The following is a 23,889-nucleotide window of genomic DNA, read 5'->3' as shown; positions in this document are numbered from 1 at the left end:
GTATTCTGCCAAGGAGTGCATGAGGTTTATTCTGTTTAGACCGAGAATGCTAATAACTAGCCCAAGCTCACCACATACAGTTTTGGTTGCCCCGTCTCAAAGAGGAGATTGTAGAGCTGGGAAAAGTTTGGAAAAGAGCAACCAAAATAATCAGAGGGTTAGAGCAGCTTCTATATGAGGGAAGGCTGAAATGTTTGAGACTCTTTTAGTTGTGACTGAGGGCAAGATGCAATAGAGGCTTCTAAATGTTGTGGAGAAAGCAGGTAGAGAGACAGTTCCCCCTCTCTCCCATAACATTGGGGTCATCCAATGAAACTGATTGGCAGTAAATTCAGGACAGATATAAAGAAGTGTTTCTTCACACAAGTATTTCTTGTGTGAAGTATTTCTTCACACAAGAAATAGCTAATATATGGAATTAATTGTCATAAGGTGATGGATGGCCTCTGACTTTAAAAAAGGGGGTTACATAAGTTTATGGAGGATAGCGCTCGCTCTCTCTCGCTCTCTCTCTCCCTTTCTCTCTCTCTGCCAGCTACAACAGCTAATCAAAGTCTCCATGTTCAGAGACAGTACATCACCAAATCCCATTTCTTGGGGTTACACATGGGGCAGAAGTCTTACCTTTATGCCCTGCTTGTGGGTTCCTGGAGGCATTAGGCTGCCCATTGTTGGATTAGATGGTCTAATCCAGCATAGCTACCTTTATGTTTTTATGGCTAAGGGGTGATTTGAACTTGGTTCTTCCCAATCCCAAGTCCAGTCTTCTATCCACTACTTCACACTGGCTCTTTCAGTGCCTTTTAGATCATGGTGACACAAGACCATTGTATGTGGTCACGGGAAATAGTTGGTATTCCTGGGGTCTAAAGGGCTCTGCCATTCTAATGGGCATTGTGCTTTGTGAGAAGTGCCGACAGGAGTCTGGCACTCATGGAGTAGTGCAGTCTAGTCAACATCCTGGGTTGTCATACAATAGGATACAGCAGCTGTACTCTTCTAGATACAGAGAGAATAGTCGGTGACATGTTCTCAGGGTTGGCAGGATTAGTTTTCTTAGGAGTAATATATCCACCTGCTCACCTTTTCCTTTTCTCATTGCAGGTAAAGGCCAATGATTCTGACCAGGGTGCCAATGCTGAGATTGACTATTCCTTCCATCAGGCCTCAGATGTAGTTCGCAGGCTGCTGCGTCTAGACAGAGCCACTGGACTCATCACTGTGCAGGGTCCTGTTGACCGTGAGGACATCAACGTGCTCAAGTTCTCAGTGCTGGCCAAGGACAAGGGGGCCAACCCCAAAACTGCCCGTGCCCAGGTGGTGATCAGTGTCAGGGACATGAATGACAATGCCCCTTCCATTGAAATTCGTGGAATTGGCTTGGTCACGCACCAGGATGGCATGGCCAATATCTCAGAAGATGTTCCAGTGGAGACACCTGTGGCTCTGGTACAGGTGTCTGATCGAGATGAGGGTGAGAATGCTGTTGTGACCTGTGTAGTGGCTGGTGACGTACCCTTCCAGTTACGACAAGCTAGTGACACTGGCACTGATAGCAAAAAGAAGTATTTCCTGCAGACTACAACACCATTAGACTATGAGGCAGTGAAGGAGTACACTATTGAGATTGTGGCTGTAGATTCTGGCAACCCACCCCTGTCCAGCACCAACTCCCTCAAGGTGCAGGTGGTGGATATCAATGACAATGATCCAGTCTTCAGCCAGAGCTCGACAGAGGTAGCCTTTCCTGAAAACAATTCCCCAGATGACTTGGTGGTGGAAGTGAGTGCTACTGATGCGGACAGTGGATCCAATGCTAAGCTGGTCTACTCTCTAGTGACAGAACCTTCGTCCAAAGGCATCTTCTCCATTGATCCAGAGTCTGGCGAAATACGGGTGAAGACTGTGTTGGACAGGGAGCAGCGAGAACGCTATGAATTCTTAGTGGTTGCAGCTGACAAGGGTAGCCCTAGCCGCAAGGGTACTGCCTCGGTTGCCATCAATGTCATGGACCGCAATGACAATGACCCAAAGTTCATGCTAAGTGGCTACAACTTCTCAGTCATGGAAAACATGCCACCCTTGAGCCCAGTGGGTATGGTGACAGTCATTGATGCAGACAAAGGAGAAAACGCCCTCATTCAGCTCTCAGTGGAGCAGGACTATGGTGACTTTGTCATCCAGAATGGAACTGGCACCATCCTCTCCAGCATCTCCTTTGATCGTGAACGGCAGAGCACATACACCTTCCGGCTCAAAGCTGTGGATGGGGGTGACCCACCCAGATCGGCTTATGTGGGTGTGACAATTAATGTGTTGGATGAGAATGACAATGCACCCGTTATCATCTCTCCATCCAATGCCTCCTACAAACATATTCTACCCCACACTAATCCTGGACAGCAGGTCATGAGTGTTGGAGCTGAAGACATTGACTCTGGGATCAATGCTGAGCTGCAGTACAGCATCACTGGTGGAAACCCCTTTGAGCTCTTCAAGATTTCGCCTCAGAGTGGAAATATCACACTAGAAAAGGAGATCCTCCGCAAGCACCATGGGCTTCATCGTCTGGTGGTGCGTGTAAATGACAAGGGCAAGCCCTCTCGCCATGGCACAGCTTTGATCCATTTCTATGTCAATGAGACACTGGCCAACCGCACGCTACTGGAGACCCTGGTGGGGCACAGCCTCGACACACCCATTCACATTGACATTGCTGGTGACCCGGAGTATGAGCTCAGCAAACAGCGTAGCAATATCCTCTTTGGTGTCATTGCAGGCATAGTTGCTGTCACCCTGGTTATTGTGCTTGTGGTGCTGGTGCGTTATTGCCGTCAGAAGGAAGCCAAGAGTGGCTATCAGGCTGGCAAGAAGGAGACAAAGGACCTGTATGCTCCCAAGCAAGGCAGCAAAGGCAACAAAGCCAAGAGCAAGGTGAAAAAGAGCAAATCCCCTAAACCACCTAAGCCAGCTGAAGATGAGGAAGAGACAGGCCTGCAGAAATCCCTCAAGTTCAACCTTATGAATGATTCAGTGAGCGACAGCCCCCGCATCCACCTGCCCCTTAACTATCCACCTGGCAGCCCTGACCTGGGACGCCATTACCGTTCCAACTCTCCTCTGCCTTCCATCCAGCTCCAGCCACAGTCACCATCTGCCTCCAAGAAGCACCAAGTAGTGCAGGACCTGCCAGCCACCAATACCTTTGTGGGCACTGGGGACAGCAATTCCACAGGCTCGGAGCAGTATTCAGACTACAGCTACCGCACAAACCCTCAGAAATACACCAATAAGCAGGTAGGAGAACTTGTGCTGCACCCTCCCATCACTCCCTCATGCCACACCAAGGCCATATGGACAGAGGTGTGGGAGTGACTTGGACCCTGCTCACTCTGCATGAATGGACCTTGATCATTTGGGATGATGCAGGCTGGAGCCTGCAGATGTCCAGGTACAAGTTGCACCCACAGGACTGCTCAAGAAAGAGGCAGCCTCCTAGTCCAGCAAGTCGGGGGAATAACTGGGGGAGTGGGGGAGGGAATTACCTGGCTGCAAGGAATCAGAATAGGCAGGAGGCATCTGGAACAATGAGCAGTGGTGCTTGGGAGGGGCAGGTTCCACTGAAGGATGGGATCCATCACCTGCCAGTGTGTTCTGGAGCCTTTGGAAGCAGAGTATATTTAATCCAGCCTCTTGCACTTGGTGCTCATTGCACTAAAAAGAGCTTTGAGGGCATGCAGCTGGGTCTTCGTATATGTCCCCTCTGCTCTATCCATTCTTCTATCCTAATATCTATTAGCCAGGCAAGAGGCAATGAGGGTGATATCAGTTGTGAGCCTGGAGCTGCAGAGCACTTGGGGTTGCAAAATGAGAAAGGCAAACATCTTTGAAGTGGTGGGACTTGAGGTGTGGCTGTAAGGTTTCTGCATGTGAAAATAGCTTCTGCCTCTTCAGCTGGTATGGTGTGGGGATGCTATCCTGAGTGTGCTTCTGCTGTTAAGAGCTATTTGTGCATGCAAAGGGATATATTCTGTGTAGGACAAAAGAAGTCATTTTGTGCATGCAGGGCAGAGGTTACTGCTGCTGGGGCACAGTCTTTCCTTTCTTTTTTGCTCTTTGAAGCAAGGGGAGGTGTCTGCTGAAAGGAGGTCTGAGAACTGCATGATGGGTAACTCGGCAGCTTTGGGTTACAGAGGAGCAGTGTCTTCAGCTTGCAAACTGGGTATGTTAGCAGGCTGGCGGAATTCTGTTGGTTTTGTCCATTGCTGTGTGCGTTCTTTAAGCTGGTGTGCTGTGAAAGGTTGTCAGTATAGGGTTCTGCACCAGATTCAGAATATTTAGGGGAGGGGGCTGGTCTCCCTTGTATTGTAAAGTTTGTTCTCTTTCCACTGGGGCTTGTATTGTGCTCCCTAACCCTGTTTCAGGTAAAAGGTGATTGATTCCTGTTGATTCCAATAAAGGATTTCCTTGCTAGTCAGTGTGTTGTGATGTGTGAATGTCTGGCTGGTGTGGGGCAGGGGTGGGGAAGCAGAATGAGAAGCGGGGGGGGGGGGAGGAGGTGGTAAGTGCTCTGCTTCCAGAGGTTATTTTGCATCATACATGCTGTCATTTTTGAAGAAGCAGGTGAAGAGGGAACAAAGTAATGCTGACAAGGTCCCTTCTGAAATATTCCTCTTCGCACATGGCACCACTGCCATTATCATCAGGTCTTCACTTGGTCCTAACTTAGACATTCTCTCACCTCAGTTGGGCTCCTCTCATGGTGTCTGCACAAGTAGAAGAAATGTGCATTTAAGAAAAAAGACAACTAAGGAGACAGGCATGAGAGAGGTTTATTACACAGATGGACTGCTACAAAATGGTACAGTGAGTCCCTAGCCCCTAACAGGAGTGCTCCTGTTCAGGCCTCTATCCAGTCTGCAAAAGGAGCCTTGTAGCACTGTTTGGAACATGGAGAGGACACCTTTCTTCTTTCTTACCCTCCTGATACCTTGCCCCCTCTGTGGCACAAGACTACCAGCCTTGATCCCGAGTGCTCTATTACTGTATCTCTGTGGTAGGAGAGTATCATGTAAAGAAACAAGTTCCTTAATTACCTGGTGTGCATCTCCTCAACCTTCAGTAATTCCTTCTTCTCCAGTAATTTCTTCTTTCACCCTCTATTTCCCCTTCCACCCCTCCCCAATTTCACCTGACACTTTCACCCTTCAGTAGTTCACCTGTCTTCAGCTGCTACAGTTACTGCCAGACTTTCAGAGTCTGCTTGACTTCCAGTTTTTATAGACCCATTTTTCCCCCTCCCCCAGTGCAAAAGTGAAAGATGCCCATAGGAAACATTGGGAAAATCGAGATTTTAGTACATTAGGCAGCAGCATGTTCCCCCTCAAAGATAGGACAGCAGCTATTGGTGCAGGGGAGTGGGGCATACCATTGCCCCAGGACTTTGCTGTGTGAACACGGGTCTGTTATTTAGGACTGGCAAACAATTCAGTTTTACCATTGCCATATCTCCATTTTAGAGTGCAGTTCTACTTACAGGCGTCTATAGTAAAATCAAATATAAGTTTATCATTAACCGTGTTTAAATAAGACTTTCAGTGAACCATTAACTGTGATTACTCACAAGAAAAATAAAATGTTGCCTAGTACTAAGCTATATTTTGGTGATACATAATTTTCCCCCAGACGTTGTGAAAAATCAGTATTTCAAAAAGGCTGTTATGCTATTATTTTCTCAAAGGAAAGCATGTACATGGCATAATGACCTGAGAGTCTAAAAGTCATACAGCAAATCCAAAATTTTTACACTTATTTTGGAAAGACTGAGAATCAGTGTGTTGAGTGCAGCCCTATAGCGAGGGTGGGAACAGCAGGTGCACCACTAGATGACACCTTGCCTCATCTAGAATTATTTTTAAAGTCATTTTTAGTTTGTGACACAAGAATGACAGCTTCCATTTAAAGAAATGACAGACACAAGTACAATAGGAGGACTCTAAAAGTTTGCTTGCTCAAGATTTTGTCCGGCTCAGGATGAATTTTTCATGATTACCATCACCCTATGATTACTTAAGTGATCCTGAAAAAAACACCTTGAGGCTTCTCATGATCAGTGAGAAGAGCCTGGAGTGGGTTAGCGGGGAGAGCAGGCTTAGCCCTCTCTCCCTGCACATGAGCAGTCTGCTCCAAGTGGCCAAAGCAGCCGCCCACATGACTGCCGGCTCCGTTATGGAGCTGGTGGGGGCTGGGAGGATCGGCGGCTGCACGGCCCCTAGAAGCTCCAGCATGCCCTGCGCAAGTGCGCAGGGCATGCTGGATAGACCCCCGAGCCGGGAGGCTGGCTTTAAGCCTCTCGGTCAGGGGTCTACTCGTGAGTTGCTGCGGCAACACACGATTAAAAAAACCAGGTTTGCAGAGTGCTTGCTCCGCAAACCTGGTTTTAGGGCAGGGTTACTTTAGCGGATTAACCACTTGGAGGCCACTGGGCTCGCCTGCGGGCCTGGTGGTTCTCACGGTCAGGTGAAATCGGGCTAGGCTCCCCAGCCCGATTTCACCTCATCGTAGGAATAACCTCCCTGTGTAATAACATGAAACATGACCTTTAAAGAACAAAATATTATATTTAACTCTTATAATTTCTATTAATTTCTAGGAGATAATAATTTCTAGGAGAGGAGAGCTGGTCCTGTGGTAGCAAGCATGACTTGTCCCCTTAGCTAAGCAAGGTCACCCACATCCTTGCTGCTCCTGCCAGAAAGCCCTTCAAAATGTATAAAGATGGGTAACTATAAAATACCAGTCACATATGTTCCTTTATCTGAATATTTGTCCTGCTAGGTGAGTCAATAGGGCAGGTGTGGCCATATAACAGTTGCCTAGAGATTTTATGCAAACAATGCCACCAATAAAGTAAACTAGAATGCAAAGCAGTTGGGACCAGGTTGGCTAGTAACAGGAATATACCATTTTGCATTAGTCAGATGTGCAGCTGCAATGGGAATATGTAAGCAGAACAGTCTGTGCTACCTAACTGAGGTGTTTCCTCAGAAGAGGATAGCTAAATATATATTCTACTTAATCCACTTCTCAAGTAGTAAAATGTTCAAAGCAGCTTACACATGTATTTCAATAAGCTTTCAGTAGGATAGGTGTCACAGGTAGATATTCCATCCTAAAAGCAAGCAAGAGACCCCCACACCCTTCACTTGATGTCTGCTTTGGATGACCACAGTGGCTTCATGGCTGGTCTTGTGGTAGCAAGCATGATTTGTCTGCCCTGGTTGCAAATGAAAGGGAGACTAGAACTATGAGCACTGAAAGATATTTCCCTCAGGAGATGGAGCCATTCTAGGAAGAGCAGAAGGTTTCAAGTTCCCTCCCTGGCTTCTCCAAGATAAGGCTGAGAGCGATTCCTGTCTGCAGGCTGCCAGTCTGTGAAGACAATACTGAGCTAGATAGACCAATGGTCTGACTCATTATATGGCAGCTTCCTATGTTCCTATTATTGGCTAGAGTAAGGCTGCACCCCTGGACTTTCCTTTGCTCTGCTTTTCAGTTTCAGTTGTGTTTTCTACCCAGCTCAGTAAAGAGGCAAGTTGGTTTACCTGCAGTAAGAAGTGAGTAAGAGTTTGTTTCTTCTAAAATCATTATGCTAGTGAGTAGACAGAGCAGGTTGGATACTTAAAGGGAGTAATAAAGAAGTAACAAAATGATTTGGGAAAATATATATAACCTAAGTTATCCATTACTCTTTAAAGACTGTAAATACTGTACTCACAAATCACAAAGATTGTAAATACAACCATTATATTTTTCCCCCAGTAGCACTTAATGATGGTTAAGGATAAAATCATAGCCCTAGAGGAATAGAAACACTACTGTGCACACTACAGTTAACTGGCTGGCCAACTAGGCTGTACACCGGCTAGGGCATCAAGCACCCCAGAGTAGCACTTCTTACCCTACTATTTTTTATTTTGCTCTGAATGTGTGCACAGTCACACAAGGCCTTTTCACAGTTTCTGGGGAGAAAAATACATTTTTAATGTGGTCCATAAGAAAATAAGAACAGCCCAGCTCCATCAGGCCCGAGGCCTAAGTAGTCCAGCATCCTGTTTCACACAGTGGCCCACCAGATTCTTCTGGGGAGCCCACAGGCAAGAGAGGAAGGCATGCCCTCCTATCTCTTTCTATTGTTCCCCTGCAACTGGTATTTAGAGGCATCTCTTACGCTGGAGGTGGCCTATAGCCCTCCGATTAGTAGCCATTGATCATCTTTTCCTCTATGAATTTATCTAAGCCCTTCTTAAAGCTATCCAGGCTGGTAGCTGATCCAGTGTTATGTATGCACAAAGGTAGAGTTGGGTGGGGAGTGAATGTCCCTTCCCCTGCACATCTTCCTCCAGTGGGGTCAGAGAATTGGCTGGTACCATGCTCCAGCAAAGAAGAAGAAGAAGTATGCCACTTCTAGAAATGTGACTGCCCCACTTATCAAGGAAGGCTGGTGGCAGCCAATCAGCTTGTTGAGTGTGTTTGAGTGGAAAAATCTAATCTCAAAAATGAGAAGACTTGTTTAAAATTAATCCTTCAAATGGTAGGCTAGTTAAAAATTGAAATTGGTTAAAAAATAACATATTTGTTTCTTTTAAAGAATATGAATATGACATAATCATTTTAAGCTTTCTGGTTGAGATAAAAATGATTTTATAAATTTACAAAGCAAATCTATTTTTTATTAAAATGTGTGCTTTGTGCTATTTGAGTCAGAACCATGCTTAACTCAAGAGAAAACAAAAGCTTGTTTTAAATGTAGCAGATCACAAAGCAAGGGAAGCAGAACAAAACTGAAATGTTTCCTTAGATTATTGGCCTTCAGCTGGAGCGTCACATGACCTGATGTAAGGTTGGTCATACCAGTTGCAGCACTGTTATTTTCTTTTTTGGTTATTTAACTTTATTTTTGAAGAGAAGGAAAGAGAGGGAGAGAGAGGGTGGGGTGGGAGGGATGACCGGAAGCAAAGAATGTAATGTTCTGTTAGAGGTGTGCAGGATTGAAAAAATCGGATTCAGATCTGATCCTATCCAGTCCAAATTCACAGATATCAGATTGAGTCCTTATGGACCCTTCAGAATTCGGGTTTGGTAAAATTGGATTAATAAAATTGGCCAAAATCCCCACAGAAGGATTTTGGAGGAAGGAAAAAAATTGCCAAAAAACACTAGCTAGTGTGGGAACTCTTAAAGCTGGCACACAAGTAGGTAAGGATGGTCAGACTCTGTGTAGTTAATTAGAAGTAAACTTGACCATCCTTTTATTTTAAATTAATTTTTAAAAGTAAGGTGGAAATTGTACGCACAGACGGGCAGATTAAGCTTTTAACCACCTGTAGGCAACCAAGGATTTGCTGCCCCTCTCTGTCCTAACATGAAACTATTTCTCAACAATATATGTTTCCCATCCCGTGTGCATACTGAATGCCAAAATGAAATTCAATATGAAGGACTTTTCGCCCATCCAGCACGTGTGGAGCAGGGACCTTGCTCACCTCTCGTAGGAGCTCTGACAAAGCCGAGATTTCCTTTTCCTCCTCCTCCTTGGCCATGCTGGGCCTTCCTATTTCCTGAGCAGGAGCCCTGGGAAAACAGGAGCTTTCCTTTCCCCAGCAGTGATGATTTCACCTTGGGAGCTAGCAGCAACCACACAGCTGCCACCATCGTGTGTCCCTGAAGGGAGGCCAAGCAGGGCTGCAAGTACTTAGTGCAGTTCTGTTTTCTCAGCCCCCCAGCCTACCCCACAAGACTGTTGTGGGGGTAGAAACGGGGCCACTCCAGCGGCAGGGCCTGCAAGGAATGATTCTCTTTGGTGGGCTCCTCCCCTTCCTGTTGGGGCTCCTGCTCCACCCTTGGACCTGGAGTGCATGCCAGGACTGCACAGGCCTCTCCCGGCGCTACCTCCTAGGTGGGCACAGCACAGCCAAGCATGGCAAGTGGCGAGGCTCCAGCTAGGCCCTAGCAGTCCCCTGCCCCGTGGGGTTCCCGGGCCTGGTGCTGCCACAATGAGCATTGCCAACTGGCACTTCCTGCAGGCCCTGCTGGCCCGCCGTGGTCAAGTGGGTGGAAGCCAGCTGGCTGTGCTGCCATTCCTGAGAGCTCCACTGGGGTCAGGTTTCATGCCGGGGGTCATAGGAATCTGCCCCCACCCGGCATTTGGGTACTGATCTCCCCTCCCCTCCTTTTCTCTGCCGATTCCCTCCCAGCCACTCACAGCCATGTGAGGTCTTTTGGCAGACCCCAACTGGTACACCAGGTAAGCATGTTCCCTAGTCCCTCCGGGCGGGGGGAGACAGCAAGTATTCATAAAGCCGCTCCAGTTGAAGTGCAAAGCATTGCATTTAATGTTGATCACACATGCCACACAGAAAAAAGTCTCCGTGGTTTCCTGAAGACAATATCAGACAATTTGCCACCCCTCAAAATTTTGCCACCGTAGGCAAGTGCCCACTTTGCATTTGTGTTAATCTGCTCCTCCTTACAGAGAATCCAAAAGAACAGTTATTACACATCTGAGAATCACAAAGGAAATGATGTAACATAGAGAATATCAGGGATAACACTAAAGAATCTTTCAGTTTTGCTTTTAACTTATAAGTACAATTAAAGGCGGAATACGTTTTAAACTTAAAAAAATAAATGCATTGGCAGGCAGGCCAGCAGGCAGAGAGGTGCCAGAAGGTGGCTTTTTTTACTCTCGGCCATGATCCGGGGGTGGGGGCAGGATGCAGATTCCTGCCACCATTTGGAGCTTCACAATGCTCTAATTTTTTACCCAAAAAGTCCAGTTGAAAACCTCTTCAGTCTGGGTAAAATCAGACAATTTCTCATTTTACCAGTCCAATTTTGCACATTTCTATGTTTTGCTATGTGTCAGTGGACTAAAGAATATTGAGTGAGCTTGCCCCTTGATATATCTGCCCCAAAGTCAGAAAGCAGGAGAGTTCAGCAGGGTGAACAATCAGGCTTTTTATTCCAGTGGAGCAAGGCACTGCACACTTTGACCACACACATAGAACTGGTTCCAAACAGATTAGGGGTGAAAATCCACACACACACACAATACCACAAAAGAGAGAATTTATATCTTCATATCTAATAGCTAAAGAAGATATTTTGGAAATGTGACTTTTTCATCCCTCTCTTACAGACTGCACCAGCATAAAGTTTCTTGTATATAGTCATTGAAAATATAGGAATCCTGTCCTCCTTTGCATCTGATCACCCTAAAAAGAAAGAGTGGAAAAAATGGCATATTTGAAAACATTAGAAGTGGGTCGTGTGTTGCAGTTTGGAATTAAGCATGAGCCCAAGATCTGAAAAGTTTGAAGACTACTGCTATATTATGAATTGAGCAAGAGCAAAAAGGTCAACCATTTTGGCTTGACTGGCTTTCACAATAATTGAAATATAGGCAAAGAGGTCCTTGTCTTTCCCGCCATTATGAACAGTAAGAGAGACTTTGGCAGGACTGTCCTCTTATTCTATACTTCAGCGGCTACATTGACAGACATTACTGCGGCTACTACTACTGCTACTATGAATATTGCTGCTGTTCACATAGGGTGTCTCTGCCATGAGGCAAGGTAAGGTGACATCCTCAGGTGGCAACTGTACCATGAGGTAGCAGGAACAGGCATCCTGCCTCTTGTGGGCATCACCTCACCTGCCTATCGCTATCCTCCATTCCTTGTCACCCTCTCTGTGTGCCCCCCACTGCTTGCTGGTTCTGCCCCTGATGCAGACACTGGCCCCACCTTGCAACGGCCACCCCCTGCCGTCTTGCTGAGAAGTTTTACCTTTTGGATACGCCACTACTTTAAGTTGCAAGTCAACAGCAGTGAGGACAGAGCTTCTTACAATGCAGCAAGGGCTTTTTCTCATTGCCACTGCTTCGCTAGCTCCAACAGCTGAATTGCATTTGCGCTCTCTCTCTCGTTCTTCCCATTCCTTCCACCAACGAATGTATGCACTGTGTGCAAAATGCACAAGTCTGTGGTAGAAAGTGGTGGGGAAGAAAGCAAGATAGGGTGATCAAGCAGTTGGAGCTAGTGACGCAGTGGCAACAAGGAGAGTCTGGTGCTGCATGCAGCAAGCTCTGTCCTTGCTACCGTAGGAGCCACCTAATGATGCAGTGGGGAAGTAACTTGCCTAGGGAGCAAAAGGTTGCTGGTTTGAATGTCTGCTGCTGTTTCCCAGACTATGGGAAACACCTGTATCAGGCAGCAGCGATGTGGGGAGATGCTGAAAGGCATCATCTTACACTGCATGGGAGATGATAATGGTAACCCACTCCTGTATTCTACCAAATACAACCACAGGGCTCTGTGGTTGCCAGGAGTCGACAGCGACTCGAAAGCACAACCTTACCTTGCTCAACCTTACCTTGCTACCGCTGCCACTGCCCTGCAGCTTAAAGCAGTGATATGCCCAAAAGGCATATTGCTCCCAGCCTAGCGAGGGAGGTGGCAGGGCCTCTAGCAGCAAAAGACAGCTGCTGCCTGTGGGGAGAAGAAGCTTAATAAGTTATTTTTCCCTGTCTTGGAGGTAGATGCTGATGTTCATAGTAAGAGGAAGGTTTCCCATGGCCTCTGTTTTGGGGAAGAACAAGTTAAAAGGCTGTTTGGCTGGGAGAAAACACTGAATTCATAATAAGGGTTGTCCATGGGATTGATAGCTTATGCAGATAATGGAATGGGAAGTCCCTGATCCACCCATTACTTCTCCCTGATATAGGCTCTCTATAAGCCTATTTTATAGGCTTATATAGCCTATTGTTGTTTTAATTGTGGTTTTACCCTGGTCTTTTAATTTTTTAACATTATTAGTTTTTAAATCATATACTGTATCCATCTGTTTTATTAATGTTGTAAGCCGCCCTGAGCAGTAGTGCACTGAAGAGAAGGGGTATAAATATTTAATAATAATAACCAATAACTAATAATTAATAAAGAGGAATTCTGGCTTGCACATGTTCTACCATATGAAATGTGGCTTGTAATTATGGCCAATCCATCATACAAAAAGGGTAGGCTGATTATATGTGATATTCTGTGTGTGAGAGGTGAGGAGCACCTACAAGCAGTGTTCCCTCTAAGGTGTGTGCAAGCTCACAAGTTTCTTGATGTCCACTCAGTTAATTTTAGATCCCACTCAGGTTGGATCAGAAAGGCCCTATTCTGAATGCACGTGTGCACACACTGCCTTGATACTGCCACCCAGAACAAAACTAATTCCACACAGAGATGAAAAAAGAGAGAACACTGCCTACAAGACTGGTATTCATTCATGCAACCTACTGTCTGTACAGCAGCTGTCCTTCATATCTTTATAACTTTGGCATTAGGCTACTGTCATATGTTTTAGGCCAGGCTGCTGTTGATGACAGTTTAGAAACTTCAGTTGGTACAAAATGCTGCAACCCACCCTCTGATGAGCAGGGTTCTTTAGGAGCACAGGATGCCACAGCTTCATAATCAATGTTACCTTCCTGTTGCTTCCTAGGTTCAATTCAAGATGGTTGTGACTTCCTATAAGCAAGATGTGTATCCTCTGTGATGAAAATTTGACATCCAGGCAATTCAAATTCTGCACAAAGAGAGTGAATTCTACTAACTGTATAAATTATGCAAATTGAGTAGACGAACATACATTCATCTTGCATAGTTTATTCTGCTATTGCTAGCTTTGGGAAGGGCCAAGGGTTTAAGCAGGACACTCAAGTCCTGTCCACAACTACTAGAGAACTTATTGAGCCATCCCTCTGTTTTCTGAGTTTTCAGCAAATGAAATATTTCTAACTATAATGGATAGAATGTGTTCTTTTTTAAAAAGAAAGCTTCTTGTGTGCTGTCATGGAATTGTGATATACACCCAGCTCTCCCAGTAGGGCTGTAAAGGGCCTGGGCACAGTACAGGCTCGATATTTCATCACAATCTTGACTGATGATATTCTTTTTCATATGTCATCTTTGTACCAAGTGAGGAGATGGCAAAGGCATATGGAGAATGTTTTCAGCTGCCCCTCATCTTTGGAATTCTTTTCTCTGAGAGACTTGCAAATATGTGAACCTATTGTGAAGAGCTGCAAGATGTGCTTTATTTTATTGGCTCTTGCCAGTCAGGTCTTGGGTAAAATAAATGCAGTATTGACTACCCTGAGCCCTTAGAATGAAGCAGACTATTATTATTCCAAATACACAAATAAAAAAGAGCCTATGTGGTAAGGGACTACAGAGTAGCAGCGTGAACCACCACTCTGATGGTGCTATGTAGCATTTGTCAGGATCTTTTCTTCTGTATGCACCCATTTTAGGAAGCCAAAGTGGTACATATAATAGCAACCTCCAGCTTGACTTCTGTAACACATTGTACATGGGGCTGCCTTTGTATGTCGTCTGGAAACTACAATCAGTGCAGAATGCGGTAGCCAGACTGGTCTCTGAGACAACCCGAAAAGATCATATGACACCAATTTTAAAAGAATGCATGGCTGCTGCTATTTCTCTAAGCAAAATACAAAGTGCTAGTTATTTTCTATAATGCCCGTAAAGGCTTGGGTCTGGATTACTTACGGAAGTGCCTCCTTTATCATGAACGCTGCTGCCTATTAAGGCAGGAGGGAGGTCTGGGGAGGTCTGATTATGGTTGCCACCGGCTTGTTTGGTGGTGACTCAGGACCAGGCCTTCTCTGTGACTGTCCTGAGGCTTTTGAATAAGCTCCCTGCCAAAACAAAAGCTTCTCTATCCCTGATTGCATTTAAAAAGACCCTGTTTTCCCAGACTTTTAATTAAAATTAATTTTAAACTGTTTTTAGCCTACTTTCCAGTAGGCTTATAAAATCGGTGTGTGTATGTCCCCTCCCCATCAACTTTGCGATGCCTGGACCAATATGCACCAAATTGGGTACAGTTGTAGGGACACCTCAACTACAAAGTTTGTCATGATGTCATCCACCCCATTTCAAGATGACAGACTCGTAAACTTTTGAGGCGCAATTGGACTAACTTGTGAACCACCTACCCTATTTGAACCAGATTTGTAGGGGCAGATAGGAATGCCCAAATGGAGTGGATGACATAATCACACAACAGGCCAATTCAAGATGGCGGCCACATGAACATCTGAGGTGCAAGCAGGCTAATTTGTGGACTGTCTAACCAATTTGAAGCAAATTAGGTACAGTTGCAGCGAGTGACACACAGGGGCACCTCAGTGGCATAGCCTGTGGTGATGTCATCCACCCTGATTCAAGATGGTGAACGCGTAAACTTTTGTGGCACAAGTGGGCTAACTTGTGAACCGCCTAAATGATTTGAATCAAATTTGCTGCAGCTGTAGGGGCATATGGGGAAACCTCAATGGCATAGTTTGTGATTGTCATCTACAGCAAGCCCAAGATGGCAGACGCGTGAATGTTTGAGCTGCAAGTGGGCTAACTTGTGGACTGTCTAACCAATTCAAACCAAATTAGGTACAGTTGTAGTGAATGACACACAGGGACACCTCAATGGCATAGTCTGTGACGATGTCATCCACCCTGATTCAAGATGGAGGATATGTAAACTTTTGAGCCGCAAGTGGGCTAACTTATTAATTGCTTAACTGATTTGGACACACGGGGAAACCTCAATGCCGTAGTTTGTGATTATGTCAACCGATAATCACCTTTGTGATTATGTCAACCAATCCAAGATGGCAAATGTTTCACTAACTTGAGGACTGTCTAACCGATTTGGACCAAATTTGGTACAGCTGCAGTGAGTGACACACAGGGACACCTCAAGGGTGTAGTAGTCTGAAATGATGTCATCTATCCAAATCCAAGATGGCGCACGCGTGAACATTTGAGGTGCAAGAGATCTAGCTTGTGGACCCCAATTTGACCCAAATATAGTCCAGTTGTAGAGATAGAGAAAGGAAAGTAGGCTGATTAGTTCTTACTAGGACAACTTGTTATTTTGTGAAATTGATTTGTGTTTTGTTTTTACATTTGTTGTATTTTAAAATTATGTACACCGCCTAGGGTTATATGTATCTGGTTAGCATATAAACATGACAAATGCTAAAATAATTGAAAGGTGAAGACCAATGTAACTTATGTCAGTTATATACCATCAGTGGAAAAGCTTTTCACAAGTAGAGGGAAGAATCAGGCCCCTTTTCTGCTGACACATTCAGATTTCGCCTACATCTTCCTGGAACAATTCCTACATCTTTCTGGAACTGTTTTCACACCTGTTTAAAAAACATACAAGAAAGAGCAGCAAAAAAAAGAAGACCGATAAACTGGAATAGGTTCAGAGGAGGCCAAGAATGATGATGAGTCTTGAAACCAATGAGAAATGGTTTCAGCCTATGAGGAATGGTTGAAAAGCTGGGTATGTTTTGCCTGGAGAAGAGAAGATTAAGGTTAGATATGATAGCCATTTTCAAATACCTAAAGGGCTGTCATATAGAAGAAGGAGCGAACTTATTTTTTGTTGCCCTAAAAGGCAGGGCTAGAATCAGTGGCTGAAATGTCATGTTAAGCAGATTTTGACAAGACATTAGGAGGAAGTTCCTAACTAGCTGTTTAACAGTGGAACAGTCTGCCTTGTACAGGGCTGGACTTTCCTTCTCTCAAGGTTTTTAAACAGCAACTGAGGCTGAGCAGGCATCACATACACAGGTCAGGGATGCTGTAGCTGTTTTCTGCACTGAACAGGAGGTTGGACTAGAAGTCCTTCAAGATCCCTTTCAACTCTAAAATTCTAGGATTCTAAGAAGCATGACTCACATTTTTTCTTGAAGTAGTTTTTTATGAGAAGTGGGCTGATAGAACTTGCTTGGAGGAATATCTACCCGCAGGAGACTGATAGAGCTTAATCAAGAAGATCAAGCTATCTCGGAATGAGTTCTCTCTCCACAGAATAGCATGATTATCTGTATCATTCCGCCAAGTGAATTTGAGCACATTTCAGGTGCAGATGTGGTGAAAATATAACCTTTTCCCATCTAAAGTGAAAAAATGTGATAAGTGTCAAACATATTTGTCAGGATTTGTTGTTGTTTTTTAACCTGGGAGGTGGTGGTCTTAACAGCTTTAGAGTGCCATCACTGAGAACTGGTGTAGCATGGGACTAAGCTGCAAATTAGAAAGTCCCTAATTTGAATCCTGCTTCTGACATGAACACATACTAGGTGGCCTCAGGCAAGACATGTTCTTTTTCAGCCCCTGCATCTACAACCTAGAAATGATTATAATGCTGACTTAGTGTTGCAAGATAATGAATGTGAAGGGCTTTGAACACTCAAAGTGCGGCATAAATTCTAAGTAGTATTACAGAGAGGCAGCAATTGTAGTTGAGCAGCTGAGGATTTATCTGTACCCTATTTATTTGATTGAAATGGAGGCCTGAGAGGTTGGGTCTTTCTCTTGGTAAATGAACAGGTAGAATCTTCTCTCTTGCCTCCTGGCTCCATCTTGTGGTGGGTTGCTGGCTGTAATACAGAAATTAATTTCTGGTGGTCACCTGAGGCTCTCACTGTCTAATATCCTGAGGACTATTTCCAGTAGGATGGTATGTTCTGCTTCAGTTCTACCCAACTTCTTTTGCTAAATTGTGTTTTGTTCCTAATAAGCAGGGCTAGTAAGCTTACTAGATCTTCCATCTCTTACTTACTTGAAGATAGGGCCAGACCTACTGTCTAGCAGTATAGTAGGTACCTTACTCTTGCATAGCTTCCATTCATTTCAGTGGGATTTCTGCAGGAGAAATTCCTGGTGGATTGGTAAGAGCTGTCTGTTGCCACTCTTAATGGCAACCAAGATCGGTTACCTAAGTGTTTACCTCAACCTTTCTCTTGATAGCACTGCTTCTGCATGCATGTTCTATCTATCTGTCTATCTAACTATCTATCTAATTTCTATACCGCCCAAAACTTGTGTCTCTGGGTGGTTTACAATAAGAACACAATTTAAAAATTTTTTTAAACAATTTAAAATTAAAACAATTTAAAACTTAAAACAAGTTAGAAGTATTAAAACTGTCAATCTAATTAAAAGCCTGGGTGAACAGATGTGTCTTGATTGACTTTTTAAAAGTTGTCAGAGAAGCGGAAGCTCTTATTTCAACAGGGAGCTCTTTCCAAAGCTTTTGGGCAGCAGTGGAAAAGGCCTGTCCCTGAGTAACCACCAGACGAGCTGGTGGCAACTGTAGATGAACCTCTCCAGATCTTAATGGGTGGTGGTAATCATGATGAAGATGTTCTCTTAAATACCCAGGGCCTAAGCCGTTTAGGGCTTAGGCCTAAACCCTGAGACCTCTATGGATGCAGCCTTGTATTGCCAAATTATCAATTTGAAATTCCTACTACAGAGCCTCCAAATCAGCCTTACTTTCATAGCTGTTGAGCTCTCAGCATCCTGAGAGGCCTGCCACTGACCCCTGATCTGCTGCTGGGGGAAGGATCCATAGCTTAGTGATAGAGCATCCAATTTGCATGCAGAAGGTTCAGTCTCTGGCATCTCCAGGTAGAAAGACCCGTCTGAAACCCCAGAACTGCTGATAGTCAGTGAAGACACGACTGAACTAGTTATAGACCAAGGGTCTGACTACTAGGGCAGCTGCCCCTGTTCATATGCTGCTGAGAAGGAGCAAAAGCAGCTTCTGCCAGCAGTATTCTCTTGTGAGATGGTGAAAATTAAGTCTTTTCTGTGCCCCACCCCCATCTCCTCCACATCACACTACTGCTTGTGGCATCAGCTCCTTTCCCTCTCTATCCCTGATGGATGGCAGATGGCTGTGAGCCACCCTGAGCAGTAGTGTACTGGAGGGGAGTTGTATAAACATTTTAAATGAATAAAATAAATGGCTGCTGCTATTCCTTGTCACCCCCAATTGCTTATCTGTCCCAAGGGATGAGCGAGTGAGTAGATAGTTAGGAATATCCACCTCCACCTGTCCTCTGTTGTTGGTTTTTGCAGAGCTTACCCTATACATCATTTTCACTCCTTTGTAATCTTGTTGAGGGTCCCACAACTCTGGAATCAGCCCTGCTAAAAATTCCCTCCTTTTTTTGTTCAGAACCCCTCCAGAAGTGACTGGGCTGGATTGGAAAGCCAAACTCCACCTTTACCCTCCTTCAATTGTCTTGAAACCTCCTGTAAGTTAAAGAGGTTTAGGATTTCTCCTTCTCTGCTCTCTCCACCCTGCCCTTTATATACTGGACCGGGTCTCACGATCCGTGAGACCTGGTTTGTTGCAATGAGCAGTAAGAGCAGGCTAAGCCCACTCTCCCCGCTCACGAGCGGGGAGGGAGCCCTGGGCAGCCGGATCAGCTTCCCACACGATTGCCGGCTCCGAGACAGAGCCAGCGGGGGCTGGGGGGAGCGAGGGCTGATTGACCCCCACAAGCTCCAGCATGCCCTGCGCAAGTGCGCAGGGCATGCTGGCAAGACCCCCGGAGCCGAGAGGTGGCTTTTCACCTCCCCTCTGGAGGTCTCCTCATGAGTAGGCATGGCACGAAGCCGCGCTGCAGCCACTCACGATAACTAAAACCAGGTTTGCGGAGCGCTCACTCTGCAAACCTGGTTTTAAGGCAGGGGTTCTTGAGCGGGTTACCTGCTCTAGAACCACTGGGCTCACAGTCGAGCCTGGTGGTTTTGACAATCGGGAAAAATCGGGCTAGGCTTTCCTAGCCCGATTTTTCCCGATTGTCAGAATAGCCCCACTGTCTTACAGAGAACCTCACATTTATCCATTCCTCAGGGGCTGGAAGCCCCATGACCCATACTTTACCTCTATGCCAGAAGCAGGAATACATAACCAGCACTACTTTTGCTTCTGGTTGAGTCAACAAGTGCAGGAAATCAGGAAAAACAACAAAGTTGTTCTAGTAAGAACTAATCTGCCTACTTTCCTTTCACTGTTCCTACAACTGGACTAAATTTGGTTCAAATCAAGATCCACAAGTTAGCTCACTTGCGCCTCAAATGTTCATGTGTCCACCATCTTGGATTGGGGAAGCTGACATCATCAAAAACTATTTCAATGGGACATCCCTATGTGTCCCTACAGCTGTAGCAAATTTGGTTCAAATCGATTAGGCGGTTAACAGATTAGCCCACTTGTGCCTCAAATGTTTACATGCCTGCCATCTTGAATAGGGGTGATGACATCATCACAAATTATGCCGTTGAGCTGTCACCATGTGCCCCTACAACTGTATCTGATTTGGTTCATATTGGTCCATGCATTGCGAAGTTGATGGGGGCACACACACACATGAAATGCTGGGTGATTGCATAAGCCTACTGGAATGTAGGCTAAAAAACACCCAGTACACTCTGCTGGAGACTTGCTGGCCACCCAAGGACCTGCTACCATGTTGCTCAAGTGAATAATACACAAAACCCGAAATTCTCAAATATTTGTGAAAGAGAGGACAAAGTGTCTCCTACAGAGGCCCTTATTTTCATCAAACTATGATGATGTTAACATATCTGGAGGCAACCTAAGCTTGTAGAGCCATTGCTTTTTTTTGTGAGCCTGGTTATTTATACAAAAGCCATTTTAAGCAAGGTCTCACCTATTTCAATGTCCCAGACATGAACTTGGGAAAATCCATTTCCTTTTCTCTGCTGCAATTTGTGTGAGAGAGGAGTTGTTCCTCAGACCTGGCAAAACTGCAGCAGGGGGACAACTTGAGGAAGGACAGTTTTTTGAGCAAAAATGTTCAGTTAAAATAAGGAAATGATGCTTTATGCCTTGGGAACAGAAGAGAAATAGAGGGGCGGGAGGATATAAGATTTAGAGAGAGAATATACTTTCTGTGGTAGTCTGCATGGAACTAATTATTGGCACATTATGAACCAAGGTTTCCTCATGAGCAATATGCAGCAAGGTGGAAGTAGCAGCAGTGTGTCTCTGGCAGAAGTTGTTGAAATTAGAGACGCGGCTGTGGTGGTGGAGAGGGAGACTTGGAATGAGCAGTCCATTGCATATGTAATGCTGGTATACTGCAACACATGAGCAAATTTGGAGCTAGCTTTGAGGGTTTATTATTTACTTAATTAATTTAATACATGTATATCCTTGAGACTGTTCACATGCGCAGCCAATCCAGCCTGGATTAGGCTGCGCATGAGAATCACCGGGTTTGAGTGAGATCCTGGCGGGACAGCAAGCGCTCCCTTAACGTGGGCTTTCTGCTCATGTGTGAACTCAGGCTGCTTCTAGCCCGGCCGCACACAGAGAATGAGCACCTAGAGTGCCCATTTCCTGGGGGAATCCCTAAATGCATAGTGCATGTATTGTGGGATTCACAGAGGCTAGGACAACAAGTCCCGGCTTCTGTTTACCAGTGCTTCTGGGAGCAGTGTGCAAATTCATCTGTGCTGCTTTCAGCACTTCTGGTTGTGTGGGTGCATAGCTTGCATGCCACAAGCGCTGGTTGTGTGGGTGCACGGCTACCATATGGGTGTCACACTAATGTAGTTAATAGCTCCCATGAGCATCCTTGCAGCCGCTTTCTGAACCAACTGAAGCTTCTGAACAGTCATCAAAGGCATCCCTACATAGTGTGCATTACAATGGTCTGTCTGGAATGTAACCAAATGCATGGATGACTGTGGTTAGATCTGTCTTCTTCAAGTAGAGCTGAAGGCTGTGCACCCACTGAATCTGGTTAAAGGCACTCCTGGCCACCCCACCACTGCACCTGGGTATCCAGGTTTAGTTTTGGATTTAGAAGCACCCCAAGCTATGAACCTAGTTCTTTGGGGGAGTGCAACCCCATCTAGATCTGGATGTACCTCACCAACCAGATTGCTGGATTTACTAACCCAGAGCTAAACAAGAGAGTGAGGCAGGTCTCACGATCCGTGAGACCCGCTTTTGCTGAAACTGTGGGGAGAGCGGGCTAAGCCCGCTCTCCCCTCAGACAATCTCTGCAAAAGTCCTGGGTGGCCATATCGGCCACCCATACAATTGCCAGCTCCATGACAAAGCCGGAGGGGGCTGGGGAGCTTGGGGGCCTCACGGCCCCCGGAAGCCCCAGTATGCTCTGTGCGAGTGCACAGGGCATACTGGGGAGACCCCCGGAGCCTGGAGGCGGCTTTTTGCCTCCCCTCCGGGGGTCTATTCATGAGTAGCCGCGGCGCAGAGCTGCACCACGGCTACTCATGAGCAGGGAGCCTGGTTTTGCAGAGCGCTTGCTTCACAAACCCAGGCTAAGGGCAGGGGCACTTAGGTGGGTTACCGGCCTAGGAACCACCGAGCTCATAGCCGAGCCCGGTGGTTCCCACAATCGGGGAAAATTGGGCTAGGCTTTCCTAGCCCGATTTTTCCCGACCGTGAGAATAGCCCCAGTGACTGTTGCAGTGTCTATCTTATGTTTCTTTTTAGATTGTGAGCCCTTTGGGGACAGGGAGCCAACTTTCTTATGAAACCACTTTGGAAACTTGTGTTGAAAAGTGGTATATAAATATTTGCTGCTGTTAATCTCCGGATTAAGCTTCAGTTTGTTTTCCCTCATCTGGACCAAAACTGGTTCAGGGTTTCCATTGCTTCCCTGCTATCAGATGACTTAAATGACAGACAGAGCTGGGTGTTATCAGCATACTGATGACATCACAATTCACCCTTCAGATGACCTCCCCCAGTGGTTTTATGTAGATGTTAAACAGAATGAGGAACAACAGGCAGAACCTCATAGGCCAATGGTAGAGCAGAAGTCTCCCAGCACCGCCTTATAGGACCAGTCTTCCCGGTAGAATCAGTGCCACCATAATATGGTGTTCCCTAAATCCAACTCAGAGAAATAAACCAAAAGAAGACCCTGATTTATGGTATTGAAAGTAGTTGGAAGGTCCAGGAGAATCAACAGGATTACACTCCCACCATCTTTCCCACAATATAGAACATGCACTAGGGCAATCAAGTGATTCCTGTTCCAAACCTGGGGTGGAAGCTGGATTGGAAGGGATCCAAGTAATCAAGTTTTATCCAGGACCACCTGGAGTTGGGATGCCACTATGCAATCTAACACTTTGCCCTGAAACTGGGGATGGGGGTGGGAAAGGTGACAGTATCCAGTTGTTATTTATGATGGCTGGGTCCAGGGGTTGGCTTCTTAAGAAGAGGCCTCACTATTTTCAGGGGAGGCAAACCATCCACTGCTTGAGAGATGTGTTCAGCACCCCCACAACCCAGGAATCCAGTCCACTAGCCATTCCCACCACTCCAAAAGGGCAAGGTTTGAGCATGCATGTGGTTGGCCTCAGACTTCCAAGTAGCCTGTCCTTGTCTTCAGGCAATATAGTCAGAAAAGTGTCCATCATAACAGACCCAGAACGAGCATTCACATCAATGTGGATGGTAGTACTTTATCTCTAACTTGTGAACCAAATTTCTCCCAATGTGCTAGTGAGTGATCTCTATTAAGGAGTGCTTTAACCGCCTGAAAGGTCTGAAATTGTGTAAGTGCAGTTGTGGTGGAGAAACAAACCTTTTTTCATTGCCTTCACTGCCAAAACATAGGACCTGATATGAGCTCCAGCCTGTATTTGGTCAGGTTTGGTGCATGTTTTCTGCCATTTGTGCTCTAGTCATCTCATCTACCTTCTTACTTCATTGCCTGAGCTCTTTTGTAACCAGGGTACTGGGCTCAGCAAGTTCGTAGAGTATGCTTGGGTATGACCATGTTCATTGTCTGAGTAATGTCTGTTCTCAAAGGAGTCTAAGACAGGTGCGGCTTACCTGAGATTTGCCAATTGTTGCTGGACTACAGCTCCCATCATCCCTAGCAACTGTGATGATTTTGTTTATTTGCTACATTTATATTCCACTCTTCTT

General features: G+C 45.6%; 1 protein-coding gene across 7 annotated transcripts in view; it reads left to right on the top strand.

Moving 5' to 3' along the window:
* The window catches only part of PCDH1 (protocadherin 1), a 184,033-nt gene that overhangs the window by 52,565 nt on the left and 107,579 nt on the right, over positions 1-23,889 (top strand). For 6 of the 7 annotated variants that reach the window (XM_053245334.1, XM_053245336.1, XM_053245338.1 and 3 more), the window contains exon 3: positions 1,105-3,297. In XM_053245334.1, the coding sequence (XP_053101309.1) occupies positions 1,105-3,297 (2,193 nt within the window). Of the gene's footprint in view, positions 1-1,104; positions 3,298-13,554; positions 14,212-23,889 lie in introns of those variants that run through there. The other variant, XM_053245340.1, reaches the window with a different exon arrangement.

This window comes from Hemicordylus capensis, chromosome 4, assembly GCF_027244095.1.
Source record: "Hemicordylus capensis ecotype Gifberg chromosome 4, rHemCap1.1.pri, whole genome shotgun sequence".
Classification (NCBI taxonomy): Eukaryota; Metazoa; Chordata; class Lepidosauria; order Squamata; family Cordylidae; genus Hemicordylus; species Hemicordylus capensis.
This window is presented reverse-complemented; position numbering and strand designations above follow the sequence as displayed.